The sequence below is a fragment of the Nothoprocta perdicaria genome, unplaced genomic scaffold (assembly GCF_003342845.1).
Source record: "Nothoprocta perdicaria isolate Ctin4 unplaced genomic scaffold, notPer1 scaffold_118, whole genome shotgun sequence".
Lineage (NCBI taxonomy): Eukaryota > Metazoa > Chordata > Aves > Tinamiformes > Tinamidae > Nothoprocta > Nothoprocta perdicaria.
The window spans coordinates 23,667-39,624 of NW_020454294.1; the positions used below are offsets into that span (position 1 = coordinate 23,667).

General features: G+C 48.9%; 2 protein-coding genes across 2 annotated transcripts in view; both read right to left on the minus strand.

Moving 5' to 3' along the window:
- Window positions 1-814: 814 nt before the first annotated feature.
- Window positions 815-11,145, minus strand: CCDC198 (coiled-coil domain containing 198). Its single transcript, XM_026053792.1, has 6 exons — window positions 10,956-11,145; window positions 8,806-8,888; window positions 4,793-4,870; window positions 4,107-4,205; window positions 3,277-3,439; window positions 815-1,059 (listed from the first exon to the last, which is right to left on the minus strand). Exons 1-6 carry the CDS (start codon window positions 11,143-11,145, stop codon window positions 815-817), a joined length of 858 nt encoding a protein of 285 aa, XP_025909577.1.
- A 2,042-nt stretch (window positions 11,146-13,187) lies between these two features.
- The window catches only part of SLC35F4 (solute carrier family 35 member F4), a 99,606-nt gene continuing 96,835 nt past the window's right edge, over window positions 13,188-15,958 (minus strand). Inside the window, exons 6-8 of the mRNA XM_026053796.1 lie at window positions 15,334-15,526; window positions 14,222-14,311; window positions 13,188-13,633 (exon numbers count right to left, since the gene is read on the minus strand). Coding sequence (XP_025909581.1) covers window positions 13,392-13,633; window positions 14,222-14,311; window positions 15,334-15,526 — 525 coding nt within the window. The 3' untranslated portion in view covers window positions 13,188-13,391. The remainder of the gene's footprint in view (window positions 13,634-14,221; window positions 14,312-15,333; window positions 15,527-15,958) is intronic.

Sequence of the window (15,958 nt, forward strand, 5' to 3'; positions counted from 1 at the left end):
AAGCTCTCCCAACACTCCCAGATCATGCATGATGACCGGGTWTACGAGCAAAGTTTTCAGGGGCATTTTTAATAAATGCAGAATCCAAACACAGACTCATTGGCCACTAGCAGTTTCTCATTAAAATCCATGCAGTTATTTCTCCTTCTCGGTGGTGGGGTTGGTTTTCTTGGCCTTTCAATGAAATTTCATGTGGCTTTTACCGAAGAGGAGTTTCCTCTGTGAGGCATGCAGATATGCTGCAATGGGCCATAGGTGCTGAGATGCAACCAGGACAGAGAAGCTGGATGCTGGGCAGCTTGCTAGAGACTCCAACTTAGGTTCTGGATTTTGGCTGGGATTTCCAGCTCCTCCTTCACCTGCTTTTTTCAATGGCTCTGCAAGAGGAAAAAAAAAAAAAAGACTCACTAATTTCCATTGACACTAAGCCATGAGTTTCTAATTCCCTTTATTATGAAAATGTCTCTCCTTAAAAAAAGAACATGTGGAGCCATGTTCTTTTTATGGCTCCACAGCCCAGGAATCTGAGGATGCCAKGCAGACACATCCAAGACAACTTTGTGGGAGCAAAGTCATGTTCAGAACAGTGATGCRGGTTGTGTTTCTCCTGACCTGAGCTCTCCAAGCTCTCTGTTGTCCTGGAAAATTGAGAAGAAAGTCTAGATCCAGTCCTTCTGGATGGCCTGCCTTGCAAATAAAAAAAGAAAAAAAAAGKAGATTTCCAGCTGCAGGAAACGAAAGCTGCTGTGACCATAATGATGACCCAGCCAGGGGATTTTCAGCACATCACTCTCATCTCACAACATGCCACTAACTAATCTTTATGGAAGATAAACTCATCAAAGAGAGGAATTCTCTCCGTCTTGGTTCTCACAAGGGTCGGTCTATGATAAAACGTCTTTCCTTCCCTTTCCCAGTCCTCCGAGTCAGTGCTAGAGCTATCCCAGAACAGGTCTCTTGTGGGCTGCTCCCTGCAGAACCACATGTCAACTTTACTCTTGCTTGGAGAAGGTTCAGGGCTGCTATGTTSCTCTGAGAATTGTCTATCCCATGTATTTCCTTGGAGAAAAAAAAAAAGAGAGAGAGAGAAAATTAGAAATATATCTTAATTTTGCTGAGCTGCCTGCTCAGTTCCATAGTGCTTAGCTGGAAATGGCCATGGCAGCTGGATTCATGTAAAGAAGTCCCTGGAAGATCCCTGCTTGGGATCCAGAGATGCTGTGGGCTGTTCAAGACAAAGTACATTATAGTCAGGATTATTTTTAGGGTCTGAGAGAGACTGAGACCTGACACCAGTAAAAGTGGCCGTGGCTCTGAATGAATGTGATGCACTTCCACAGCAGACATCCAGAGKAATGAGGAGYGATGGATGGAAACCATCTAACCAGSAACATTTCATCTTAAATACACACCCCCCAAAGGGATGCAAAGCTCTGAAGGAAATTGCCTGGCACTAATCAGTGAGAAGAAGTTTCCATATAAAACTAGACCCAAAGAGTGAGTAACCTAAGTGACTATAACTTTTACCCCATGCTCATATAAGGSAGGGCAGCCATCCAAAGGCTGTAGTGTGCACGTGAATCCTACAGCATAGTGGATAGTGAGTGATTAAGCCAGGAGAGGAGCAAGTCTGTGACAGCTGTTGCTCATACAGCTCTTTCTCCTTTCATTGCCTGCGCTTCCCTAGCAGGGAAGGTTCCTGGTGCCATTAAAGCTGTTGGACAACTCATTTCACAGAATCACAGAACGTTTGAGATTGGAAGGGACTTTTATGGATCGTCTAGTCCAACCCTCCCTGCTCCAGCAGGGACACCCAAGGCACAGGGCACGTGGTGGCATCCAGGTGAGTTTTGAAGCTCTCCAGAGAGGGAGACTCCCCAGCCTCCCTGGGCAGCCTGCGCCAGGGCTCTGTCATCCTCACACTGCACAAGTTCTTCCTCACAAGGAGATGGGACTTCTCGTGTTTCAATTTGCCCCCATTGCCCCTTATCTTATCACTGGCCACCAYTGAGAAGAGCTTGCTCCCCTCTTCTCTACATCCTCCCCTCAGGTACTTGTACATGTTGATCAGGTCTCCTCTCAACCTTCTCTTCTCCAGGGTAAAGAGGCCCCGCTCGCTCGGTCTCTCCTCATACAAGAGATGCTCCAGTCCCTTAATCATCTTTGTCTCTCTCTTCTGGACCTTCTCTAGAAGCTCCAYGTCCCTCTTGCCCTGGMAAGCTGTGCATCTCCATACTAGCCCAGGGCCAGTGGATACTGCATTTTGGGGCTTCCTGGAGTGAAAAAGCTGGCTATTCTTTCAAGCAACAGACTTGTAGGATCACAGAAAAGTAACCTGCAATCTCAAATCACCCAGTTTTTCCTTTTGCCGCAAAGGGAGCGAGCAGTTCCTCTTTCTCCAAAGCCAAATTCTCCAAAGCTAAACCGCTGCAGCGCAATAGCTCTTCTGAAGTCCAGCCTGCCTGACATCAGCTGACAAGCTGAGCTGGTGGTTTCCATCACGTGCCCTCATCTATTTTGCTCGGGAATCTCCTAATTGTGTACACACCAATTACTGCAGCTGCAGCTGCTCAGCAYGGTGGCATCCCGGAGCTCCCTCGGGGATGGGAATTGGCTCCATGCCCATGCCGGGGAATCACTCTCTTTGTGGTGGGCTACTGCTCAGCTTGGATCCCCGGCTAAACAAGCCTGTTTGCTGTAGCATTTCTCCTGCTTGAAGACAGGGCTTGTTTTAGTCAGTGTCTACTCGCCCTCTCTGAGGAACCTTGCAATATTGTCACACTCTCTGCATGGATGGATGCTCGGACACGGACCTGAGTGCAGCTCCGTGAGGGGAAAACCTAGGCTGAGCCCTCAGCCTTTTTCCTTTTTCTCCTTAATGCCTTTGGACATTAAAATTAAAGAAGCTTCAGCAATTCCCATCTGCGTTCTTGCATACTGACCTCTATACGTTACCATATATTGGGCAAACTAAGAACCCTTCTGCCTGCAGACACCTGGTCTGGCAGGGTCCTGGCTGTAATCCCTTTGTTTTCATGTCCCTATAATATTCCACAGTGGGGGGTTTAGTGAGATCTCGTAAGAGAAGCAGCCCAGAGGTCCATGTCTGGCCAGGAGACACCTCGAGAGTTTGTCTTGTGGCTTAACTGCTTYCAACCTTGCATCACGTCGCTGCAGGAGTTGGAGCAGTGGAATCAGCTTCCGTAGGGAAACTTATTTGATGATGCTTAAACTGCTAGCGAGTTGCATTTCTCTTTGGGAAATTACTCTACTTACCATCACCTCCATTAAAAGTCTGATTGGACTCAGCAGGGAGGAGGTCTTGGCTTTCAGAGCTGCTGCCTCTCTGGAGGTTGCTGAGGACTTTCTTCGGGTTGAGTTCCTTGATTTTTTGTTTATTGATTTTTGCCTCCCTGTGGAGAGTTCTCTTCAGCTCAGCCTGGATTTGCAAATGAGTCATCAGCACGAGCAACAGAGGAGCAAGCACGTTTTAACAGCTCAACCTGGCCTATCATTAAGGGGCTGGTGCTGAAAATAATTATGTAGTTGAGTAGTTTAACCAGGGCAAATCGTAACTGCCAAATGAAATACATGACAGAACATGACCTGGACTGAGCATTTTTGGTTCCTCCATAGGCAACTGTCAAGCGAGGGCAAAGCTCTGGAAAAGCAGAAATAATTACTGAACTTTTCCTAGAGCAAAAAAGAAATTACTGAGTTCAAGTATGCGGTGGCCCAGTGACAGCTGAATTAAAAAAGAAATAGAAAGAAGCCCCCAGATAGGAATCTGCTTGTCCCCTACCGAGTCACGCAAGGCTCCATCACCCCCAGGTATCCAAGTGCTTTGGGAGGGAAACCAGCATCCGGACCCACATTTTCAGCTGGRGCCTGAGGCAGGGGATGCTGCACAGACTTGGTCCAAGTCATTAACAGAGTGAGGACCAGAACCCACAAAATGGRCAAAATCATCTCTAGTCGCCTGTGTGGACATTGTCACACAGAGAAGTGAGGCAGAAGCAGATGGTTTCACCTTCTCATCTGTGTTTGAGGGCAAATTCTAGTGAGAAAAGGAAAGCCTCGGCCAGGAGCCCACGTCTCAGCCYTACCTCACAGCGCCTGCGGTTCAAGTCAAGCATCTGCAGCTTGTGCAAGTGCTGCCGTCTGCCAGGGAGCTGTCTAAGGGCTTGTCCCCTCTTCTCCAGAGCCTGCAAGGAATATAAGCCCATAAAGGCAGTGTTTTCCTGTGTTGCCAGCTTGCAGAGATGTATCTCAAGGGTTCTTGGCACTTGCATGTTATCTTGCAGCTCTGGGGTATTCTGGAGACCCTCAATCCTTAAGATTTGTAAGGCAGTTGAGGGGTTCAAAAGACAACCTCAATTTTCAGCAAACTCTGAAGCTCTGAAGCTTTTCAGCAAACTCTGGTTAGACACAGCAAAAGCTTTGAYTGCAAAAGGTTCTACACTCATATAAGAGCCAGGAGCATCACCAACCAAACCATTGAGCATGCAGAGAAATAGTTCAGCTGGAGACCAGCTCTAATTCCCCAGGATTGGGGAGCGCAGTTGGAGATTCGTCCCACCTTGGTCCTGTTGGAGGTCCAGCTGGTGTTTTTGCCTGGGAGCAGAGGTGGTTCCTGTCCTGGGGGGAGACACTGCAAAGCGGAGCCACGACCCATCGCTGCGACCAGCTCCCATATCAGCCCTCGCAGAGGCTAAAGCAGGAGGCTACACACGGTTGGAGGCAACACGTGCCCCTTTCCTCAGCGTTTGCCCTCCCTCCATCCAATACTCACCTTTGCTTTCAGAGTCGCTGCCACGTCTTGCTGGCTCGGGAGCTTCTCAGTGTTGAGAAGAACAGCAGGCTCAAGCTTCTGCAAGGCCAGTATTAGCAATGGTCAGCACGCCTCATCCCCCACAGCCGTAAAACACGAGAACCCAATATTCAACTACCCTAAGATTTTTTAAGCTCCAATTTTGGCCCTGTTTTGGGACAATGGAAGGGAGACTGGCCTCTTTGAAGAGCACTTGGAGAGAGTGACTTCTTCTGGAGTGCTCCAGAAAGGGGTAAAACCGAGGGAATCTCCTGCTTAGAAGCAAATTTGGAAAAGCCTCGCTGAAACCTTTGCTCTTCTTTTGGCTCCATCCCTATGGGTATTCCTCTTTTTGCCATAACAGCGCCTATGTGGAGCCTCAGTGAAGACAAACCCCAGCCCAGAGAGCTTCACACTGGAGYGGACAAGACAAATAGGATGTGTAACCAGAAACTGAAGCATGGAGATGTATCGTGATTTAATGGAACATCTCCTGCCAGGTCATCTGAGGCTACCTGACACCCAGAGCACAGCCTATTGGCCAACCCATCTTCCCTACATTAGCCTGAGACTGAGCAGAGACTGCTCGTGGTGGGAAGAGCTCTTCCAGGTGGCCAATGGATACAGGCAGAGGATTCCCTCACAGACTGCTCTGATCACGGATTTTCATTTCAAGGAACTAAGAAATCTCCTTAAATTACACCAGACTACTAGATGATATTGGATTACTCCTTGGCTTGGGATTGCTGGTTTTCCTTTCAAGGATGGGAGCTCAATGTATCCTGCATAAAATTRAGTGGAGCAACCTCAAGGATTTCATTGAGAAGAAGAGCTGGCACGTTTTACGTGGGACATCAACCTCTTAAGACATTCACAAGAGTGTCTGCCCCTTTAGCTCCATGGACCGAACTGCTGCCAAAGCCAGAGCTGTAATGTTTGAGCATCCTATAAATAAATGCAATGATGTGGTAAGAAAAGAGCAGCAGCATCACATAAAGCAAGCAGGAAAGAAATGCCAGAGGGGAACCCCAAYTTTGGAGGGTACACCAGCCCCAGGAAAACAGAAGAGACTTGGTCCAAAGCCTCCTGCCAGCAGGAGGGAATTGCCCTAGGTTTCCTGTGTACTTTAAATCTGACTTTTCAGACAAAAGAGTGTCTCCCAGTGATGTAGTCATTTGCTGTAGTTTGCTGTGTCCAGGGACAGCGTGGTACTATTCCTATTTCATCTTCTTCCCCTAGTTAAGGTCTTTTGGTTGGGTTTTGCACCTTATATGAGCTAAAGTCTTTTATTCCAATGCATTCTATATCCATCCCAGGATCAAGTCCTGGGATAGAGGCCACATTAGTTAGGCCAGCTCAACACCCACTCACAAATGTCAAACACTTCAAGCTCTCTCCTGAGAGCATCTACAATGTGAAGCCACCAGCAGCGACCGGCTAGTCCTGTGGTTCCACCATGAGATGTCCACCCCACCAATGCCTGCGTTGCTCTAGACCAAACCAGCAGTGAGTTTCTTGCTACAGCTCACAGAAAAGGTGAGGAGGATGCACAGCCCTTTGACTACAATAGCTGTAAGAAGCACTGAAGCTCCCCAGGGGAAGTCAACGGCTGAAGCCATGAGAGCTTCCAGCCAAGGATGTTTGCCAGGAGCTCCTGGATGACGCATGGAGGGAGTTTAATGTGCTCTGGAGAAGGGAAGAGCATGGAGGGACATTTCTACGAGAACTTGGAAGGAAAAGGTGCAGAACAAGATTTAGAGATACAGTTCAGAGGAAAACAAGCCACGTCCTGACGGCAAAGGCATCCAGAGATGTGGGTGAAGATATGGGCACTGCTTGAGTGCCTCCTGTAGGAGYTGCTGCTTTCAACGTATGAGTTGTGCTAAAAAGGTGCCAAAATAGACAGTTTCTGCTCCCAAAAGGAAAAGAACTTGACTTTAATTCTTAATTTTCCTCTGGGTGGGACGTGGAACCCAACGGTGCCAGGCAGGCACAAGGCTAAGACGTGCCAAGGGCTCTTCAAACTCACCGCAGGACATGGCCACTGGCTCAAGGACTTCACTGATCAAGCCAAGTCTAACACCAAATAGCAACAGCTCTGTTTTACTGGCAGAGACATGTGCCATGGGCCCCATGCTCTGGTTAGGAAGTCCAGGACACAGGCTGCCCTGTGTGGGACAGCCCCACTGGACACACTCACCAGCATCCCAAGGATGCAGCTCATAGAGCAAAAAGACAGGGGAAAAATACTGATTTCCCAAATCTCATCTCAGTGCTTTCCCTTGCAGGAAATTTTTCTAATTTTCTAAAATTTTCAAAAAAAAAATTAACACTAGATGGCAGCATGTCTCTCTGTAAATTGCAATACATCTCTCAGATGCCAAGGAGGCARGTGGCCAGCACATCCTTGCCTTGCAAATGCCCCTGTGGCTCTAGGAAAATGAAGTTTCAGGTTTCAGCTGAAATTCACCTGTGCTGAAGGCTGGAAAATCAATTTCTCTCCCACTCTGCCATGAGTCTCCCAGGGCTTTTCTCTGGAAATACTCTGATTGACACCCCCAACAGTCCTGGAAGAGGACATGGTCTTCCAGCCCCACATGATCTTTAGAAATACTCCCCCAGGGCAAGTGGCTTTTGCTGGTGTGGTTGTCACTCTCATRACCAGGGAGGAAGCCCAGGATAGGATTAATAGCATCTTTATCCCAGAATGAGTAGGATCAGTGTATTTATAATACACAAATACAGTTGTAATAGAAAAAAAAAGACCAATGACTAAAAATTACATGACAATAAATTTTTAAAGAAGGTTCTGATTACATGCAACTATTTGTGGGATGTCGCAGGCGCATTGCAGATGCCATCTCATCCTCTTGCCTAATAGTGTGGCACTTTATTCAATATTTGATGTCCTTGGATATCCTCTGAAGCTCCTACCATTGACCAGAACTACAGGCAGCAGTGGAGAGATCCCAAGTGGTCCCATCTGGTTGATCTGATCTTTATACTAAAAAAGACCATCTCTCACATGCCAGATTGGCATTTTAAGAAAGGAGCACCTGAGCAGGGCATCCTGGTTCAGCTGGTTTGCTGTTGTGTTCCATGTGCACCTAATTTGCCCTCCACTATTTGGAGAGATGTGGGGAAGCTGTGTGTCCTGCTGTGGGAATGAGCTGTGCTTATTGGAGCAGCCCCATTCTCAAAGCAGGAGGAGCCTGGTGAGCCCAGCAGTAGGTTTGATACCAGCCCTTGATTTCTAATTAGAAGTCCTGCCCAAATGAGAGTGTGGGGGGCTTGTTTTTAGCACCTTGGAGCTTCCCAGGGATGGGATGGGATGGGATGGGATAGGATGGGATGGGATAGGATAGGATAGGATAGGATAGGATATATGTGAAAGTGGGGATGAGCCCTGGGGAAGGGCAATTGCAGGCAGCTGCAAAGCTCCTGCTGTGGGTGAGGAAAGGGTCTGTGAGGAGAAGACTTGTCCTGGCTGCAGGAAGGATGGAGCCTCCCTAGCTGGGCATGGGCTCAGGGTTATGCAGGTGGGAAGAGTGAAAGAAACCAACCTCAGCCAGACACCAGTATCTTTGCATGTTGGAAGGTGGGCAGCTAAGAGGAGATGAAGGGTTTGAAAGGTGGTGGTGGTCAGCTCAGGAGAACATGGGGAGGCAAAGAAAATACAGGAAAGTGGATAAGAAAATACTTTCTTCTCCATTTTTTTCCTTACAGGATCAAGAATTGCACAGCTGCTGTAATGCAACTTCATCCTAGTAGAGCAAGTGTTTGATAGGGGCTTTCTGAGCTTTGATTTTTATTGCAGGAAAACATCAGTCCACCTTTTACATATATATATATATATATATATATATGTAAATATATAAAGATATGTGTAAATCCAAGATTTGGGCAACCCACATCTCTGCAGGGTTTCTGCAGCCCCTCTACGGGCCCAGGGGCTGGATTGCTTGGTGCGATAAGACTTTTCAAACTCGCCTTACTTGAGGTCTCCGAGGTGGGTGCTGCTTAATGATGCTGGTGTCTCCYGTTTCCAGCATGGTGTTCAAAGAAAGGGGTCTGGACCCTTGGGGATTAGAAAAGGAGAAGAAATGGGTGAGGTTACTGTGGCATTATGTGTCTTGGGCTGTGTTCTCACCTGGCTCTTGTTTGGCCTTTGCTCCCTCCTCCTGCATCCTGGTGTCCTCCCTGGTCTCCCCCAGGGCCTGCGACCAACGCTGCCCAAGAAACCATGGCTGGTCAAGAAAACAGCCAGCACAAAATACATGCCCAGGGAGGATGTGCCACCAAGCAGCAATCACCGTGTCTGTCACTAAGGCTGCGCTTTAACTAAGGTCTGAACGTGACCATCACCTCAGCTCTGCTCTTCATTAAAGCTCCCCGGGGGATGCTGCTGCCTCTCCGGCATGGAGAGATGCTCCCGTGTGCATGAAGTCTGTGTTTTTATAGAAGTTTTTCTATTCCTCCTCCCCACTAAGAAGCGGCCTTGCTGAATTTGAAGGCTATTTTACTCACAGGGTTATATACGTAGCAGTTCTATATGTTACTGTTCCAAGCTGGCCACTGTGGTGTGCAGTGTGGGAAAGAACTGGGCGGRGGGAAAATAGGAATTGGGGCTGGGGAATGGCCTAGGGGAGCCACAGGGAAGGCTGTTTTGTCATAGTTCATGCCCAAATTCCTAGTTAAAAATGGGAGACTGTTTTTTGGGGCCAACCCAGGGCAGCTCCTGGCCGCAAGGGCGCCAGATCCCYTTGCTAGAGAGGCCGCATTTGCCTGGGAAATGATCCGCTTGGCTCCACCAAGCACCCGGGAGATGATTAACCCTGATGGCCCGAAAGGAGAAATTCCAGCGCAGGTGACATCTTGGGAGGAAAAAATTCAGCCCTCACCACGTGGCCTCCTTGGCCGGCACCATCTCCCTGCAGAGCAGACCCCAGCGCTGCAGAACCTATTGGCAATTTCATTTTATCTTTAGTCTTAGATCCCAATAGCTCCTTTTCTCCACTAGCAAGCACAAAATCTAATGCCAGCCCCAGTGGATTCTTGCAGGCTAAACAAGACCCTTTCCCTAGGAGGCTCTGCTGATTTGAGCAGCGGCTCAGCCTAATGCATCGCTCAAGTGCTCTTGAGCAAGCTCACTCCTGCAAGTGAAGCATCTAATAGGAAATGAGATTTTAATATATTTTTTAATAGAATACATGTTTTTATAAGTATTTGATAAATGCCCAGGGATTATTCCTGTCCGGAAGGGGGTACGTGGCTGCTCTTGCTGTTGTGCAGCGCTTGCAGTGCTGCTCAGGTGCCCAGGGCTGCTCTGCACTCACCCCAGGTCTCCGCTTGGGAATGTGAATGCTGTCCTGTTAGAGGTGCCTTTGCTTCCCTGGGCTCCCAACGTCCCTCCATTGCTCCTACCCAGGAAGAAATTCCCAGGAAASCTGAGCAGGGTTTGGTTTATGTCTGAAATCCACTTCTAGAAGTGGAAAATAAGGAGGAGGAGCCCTGAGCTTGCCAATCCCGCTGCAAGCGAGCAGCCTCATTGCCATGCATGGAGCTTTCTCTCCGGATTTATTGAGCGTGGCCGGAGGTGGCCGCTCCTCATCATCTTGCTCCTTATGGAGCTGCACAGCAGCTCTTGCTAGTGCCTCCTTCCTCGTCTTGGGACATGCAGTGAATTCAGAAACTGCTACCAGCAGCCACAGTCAGTCCCTGMACGGGAAAGGCTCCCGGTGCCTGCGCTCCAGGGAAAACAGCAGCACCGGCTGCCTTCGTATCCTTCTGCCTGTGGATTGCAACATGAACGGGGGTGCAATAACCCCAACGCGGGGGTTATTTGTGATTAAGCTCAGTTTTTACCYGCTGAGCATCTTCCCCAGGATCTAATTATGATTGAGGTAATTATACAGATTTACCCCGTGGTAGATGGACGCAGGGCAGGTGTGTGACGAGCCAAGGGGCTGCGTGCGGACATGGCCTGCAGCCCATTTAGTGCTATTGCAGTGCGGCTCTTTACCTGCTTTGTGAGCAGGTCCACCGGCCAAAAGAGTTCCCCAGAAAAAGTTGCAAAGGGGAGGAGCGAAAGCTGTGATTTGTTTATTTTTAATTGCAATTATTATCGCTAAGGGTCTACTCTTACCTGCAGCGACTCGGCTGTGCCAAGGCTCCCGGAGCGGCGGGAGCTGCCGGGGGAAGGGGGCTCTTTCCTGCTCCRACGCTTCTTGCCCTTGTGGGGCCGACGTGTAGGTCGGGACGGGCCAGTCGCCCCCACCTCGCACCGGGGCCACCTTGGTCACCCTGCGGCGCGTCCTGGAGGAGCCCAGGCCCATTTTGTGGAGCCGCGAGCCCCAGCGCGGCGGGACCCCCCTGCTCCCGGCTGCAGCGTCCCGGCAGCTCCAGCGCCTCCTTCCCAGCTCGGCCCAGGCTGGTTAAAGATTGACACGGCCTCAGCGCTCCCCGGGAGGCACCGGTGGCTCCCACCACTGCACGGACCTGGGAGCGTCCTCAGGAGCGTCCCCTGCACCCGTAAGTGGAGCAGGACCTGCGCATCCTGCAGCGGTCTCCAGTTCCTTCTTCGATTCCTCCTTTGGGCTTGCAAGGTTATAATCAGGATCAGAGGTTGCAGTGTGCATGGGGATGTGGTGGTTCACCCCACTTCAAGGCAGAATTTTAAAAATCTTTTTTGTTTGTTTTAATTTGGGGGGTTTTCGTGGCATGGATAAGGTGGCAGGAGGTGACCTGGTTGCACAGCATGCCCAGCACGGTGAACACAGAACCTGYGAGCGAGCACAGCCGAGTCTTATTTTCCCATGGATGGATGCAGGAGGCTCATTGCACCCCTGCAAGATGTTCTTGGCCTGGAGCTGGTCCCCGTGGGGTCCGGAGCTGCAGGAAGCTCCTCCAGCAGCATCTCCCGTGTCCTGCGTGGCAGATGCCGTGGGGATCAGGCCGAGCGGGGCGGGCGGCGGGACGATGCCGCAGATTACAGCAATGCATCAGGCCGCTCGGGACCACCAAAGCCTGGATTAACCCCGTGGCTTAGAGCAGCGCTCAGACCCCGGGAGAGCTCGGTAATGCCAATCTGCGTAGAAATGCGCTATTTTTTCAGCAAATCTGTTCTGCAAATCACCTGCTTTTTGGTAAAGGGAGCTCCTTTGCCCTGCTGGATGCTCCTCGGGGCTCCTGCGAGAGATGGTCCTGGCCCTGGGGGTGCTGCCGTGAGCCTGGCTGCCCAATGACGCTCACCAAGGCATCCGACAAGGCAATATTTTGTTTTCTTTTGCTTTTTCCCCCAGGTGCTCCCTTTGGCAGGAGCAAAAAAAACTGTAAAATAATCCCTGAAACTAGCTATTAGCATAAATAAATTTATTGACTTGGGTACTGCCCAAGCCACCATGTGCTGTTTGCTTTGAGCTGTATCATCCCATCAGTGCTGTTTAGAAAAAAATCACCTTTTTAGACTCTTTTCAATATCTAACTGCTTTTAAAAGCAGCAGAGAGCTAGAAGAGGGTTTAAGGTGCACGAATGCCTGCACAGACCTTGTACATCTGGGTTTAGTGCGAGGAGGTCGGTGGCTTCAGGTTGTCTTCTCCAGTGCTGCTTCTGCAGCTGTGTGATGAGAGGTCCAAGGTTGCTGTTGTGTTTAATAGAAAACAGGATTTTGTTGATTCTCCTGGATGCAGAGAGCAGTCCAGAGAGATGAAGGAACAGAATAATGTTTGGTTTTTTTTTCCTTTGTTTTTTCCTTTTGTTTGCTTGTATTTTTTTAACAAAAAGAAAAATATATATATATATAAGAAATATATATATACACACACACACACACACATATATATATATATATAGGTATAGATATATAGTTCAGGAGGGCATTATAGCCAGAGAGATGAGACCAGCCTAAGTCCCAGCTTGTAGGTGGTTGGTGGTAGGATTAATGAGGGATGCTTCCTCCTCCTTACCACCACCACCAGCATTTGGGACATTAAGAACAATATTTGTTAGGGAGGAAAAAGCCTTGGAAAATGGGAGCTGCGGCTTCCTGAGGATGCTGTTGTTGCCAGGTACTTGGTCTCTCATGAAAACTCAGTGCTCTTCTGGGAGGAAAAGGTAAATAAAGTAATCTGGGTTTTCACTGAGGATGCCCCAAATGCAGAGCTATCACTGGAAAGTTGTTGCAAGCCCTCAGGGCCAAAATTTCTCTATTTTGAAGGCAAGTTATGTCTCACTTTTGAGATTTTGCTGGAAATGCCCAGGATTGATCTTGCTGGCTCTCCTGCCACCTAAATGAGACTTGTCGTGTAGACTTGATCCTCATTACCCCTATTTTAAACTTGCCAGTTCAGTAAGACACAAGCTGAAATGCTTTTTTACTACAAAACCTTTTATTGTGGTTATTTACACCTGTTCCTTGGTAAGTGTATAAATGTAAACATTTATTATAGATGTATTTCTCTTATCTTACAATTCATCTCCAGTTCAGAGTAAATGTTGGTTTTTTTTAAGCATACAAGTAGTGAGGAAATTTCAGCTATATTCACAGAATATACATTTGCGTGCAGTTGAAGTCCACCAGCTCTAAGCTAGTGGTATAGACACTGTCCCGTTGGCTCTACTTCTGCTTCTCGTGTGCACGCTGGAGTCCGTGATGTCGTCGGCGTGATCCTCACTTTTCTTCTCCTTTAGGCTGTTGATGAACCGCAGGGTTATTTCATCCCACTCTTCAGGCAGCAGCATTAGCAGGAACCCGATGCAAATGATGATGGTGGCACCCAGCCTCACCACGCTGAAGATCATCTTGTGCTTCAAGAGATCCACAGCTGGAGGAGAAGAAACAACAGTGCCATAAACCAAAACACTGCAGGGTGAATTAAGCCATCAGATTAGCCCTGTCAGATTGGCAGTGACACAGGCCACATCAATTCCAGTTCTCTAAACCAACCAACTCCTTGGGTTTGGAGCATGGCTTTGACCTCACAGAGAGGTACTGGAAATGCCACATCTCCACATTCTCTGTCTTCACGTGGGCTTTGAGGAAGCCTTTCAGGGCCAGAAGAGCCGCTGGTTTCTTTCCCTCCTTCACGAGAAGGTGCTTTATGGTGACTCTATATATGCAGGTTGCATCAGCATGTTCTGCTGGTGATGGACATTGACCAACACACAGGCCAGGCCCTTTCCCCTCTGCTGTGGGCATAYCCCTCACTTAACAGCAAGAGGAGAAAGGACAAAAAAAAATAGTATTCACTAATTGAAATGCTTTGGATGACTAGAGCCACCTGGGGAAGCTGGGTGAGACCAGACCTGCCTGGGACAGGTGTCCAGAGACTTTGACCATGTAGACAGTGACCTCCTTCCACTGTCTGCACAGTCCTGGGCCTTGTCTTCCTACCACTGCATGTCCTCTGTACCTGCATTTCCAGGAACGCTGAGCACTGTGCCGATAGAGATGAGAATGGGGTATGTGAGCACGACGCCAACGTTGACCAGGATGTTGAAAGCTGGGGAAAGATGAAGAAAATAATACGTGTTTACGAAGGAATGCATTAGATTGAGGTTTTTGTCCTCCACTTGGAACTCACAGATATGATATATGTTCAATACCTACTCTGCAATGTAAGGACCATGAAGTTACTTATTTTTGCATACATATGAATATAAAATAGGTGAAGTTCTGAACGGGGGAAGAATGAGGGCTGTCGGCCTGTTGATGAATTGCACTCCTGAGGTATTGCATTTCCACTTGGGTGCTTTGTTCAAGCTTGAAGCAGATTCCAGGCCCCTAGTCCTGCTTTCATACACCCTTTCTCCTCCTGCTTCCAGAAGGACAGTGATCCCAGACTCCTCCTCAGCTCAGTGGGTTACATTCATAGACAATGCATGTTCTTAAGGACGCTAAACACAATTAGCCTATGAATTTAATTACAGACTGTAATGAGACCATGTCTTGATTATTYCCCTTATCCCTCCTTGTTCTGCAGGTGCTGACGGAGCTGCTGTGCTTGGGGTTTGAGCAGCTCCGAGGAAGGGCTCAGGTACCCTCAGCTCCACACAAYGGGCAGGGGGGTTGTGTATGGCCAAGGGGAACCTCTTCATTTCCATTTAATACACAGGTAGCAGTGACAAAAACCTTTTCGATCACAGAGTAACAGCAACTCCAGCAAAGGAGAGGATGCTCTTATAGCTGGAGATGAAAATGACCCCGGGCTGAACTCGACAGAGGTGCTGCCTGGTTGGAGAGCACCAAGGGCAGCTCCGTGGCATGGAGGAAGAGGAGGAGAGGTGAAGACTGCAGGAAATGAAGCAGTCTGCACCAGCCCTTGCTGGCTATGGCAAAGCTGTGGAACCAGTTCAGGTTTATTCTCTGCTCTAAATAATATGCATGAAGGCTTCCGCTGAGAAACACTCCTTGTTTCTCAAGGAGTGCCAGCGTGCGCTGGGATCAGGTCCCATCCACGAGGGAGCTCGGCAGCTGAAGGCAGGAGAAGGTTTGGAACAAGGCAGTAAGGTTTTTAACACGTACCTAGCCAGAGGCCGGCCACTCCGCACAGGTAGCCCCACGGCACGGCCGAGAACGGGGACCAGTACTCCACTTTGGTAAAGTAGAGGATGATGGGGGTAACGGAGATGAAAATCAAATTGAAGAAGCCCAAGGTGGACACGAAGTGCGCCGCCTCGCCAAAGTTGGCGCTGCCCAGAAACATTTTGAACAGAACCTGCCGAGGAGAGGAGAGAGGGTTTTAGACTCGTGCCTGCCCYGTGACACAGGCCAAGTCCTCCAGCAGAGCGTCCTATGTCCCCTTGGGGACAGTCCTCTGTCTTGGGGACAGAGCTCAGCCCATACCTAAGGGAGGTTTTGCAAGGACAACTTTGCTAAGATTTCAGGGTTTTTTTCCCTACATGTTTCCACACAGAGGAGGTGAACATATTGTTGTTAAAATGGGGACGTCTGAAGTGGTACCAAACTTCTTTTTCACAAACGCTTCCCTGGCCAAGCTAGCCCTGAACAGTCACCTTTAGGCCAACAAGTTTCTAAATTAAATGTGTCCTTGCAGCCTTCATCCCCTACCTTCATCTCCTGGCCGTGCTACTCCCAGAATCCCAGAATGGTGGAGGTTAGAAGGGACCTCCAGAGCTCACACTCCCAA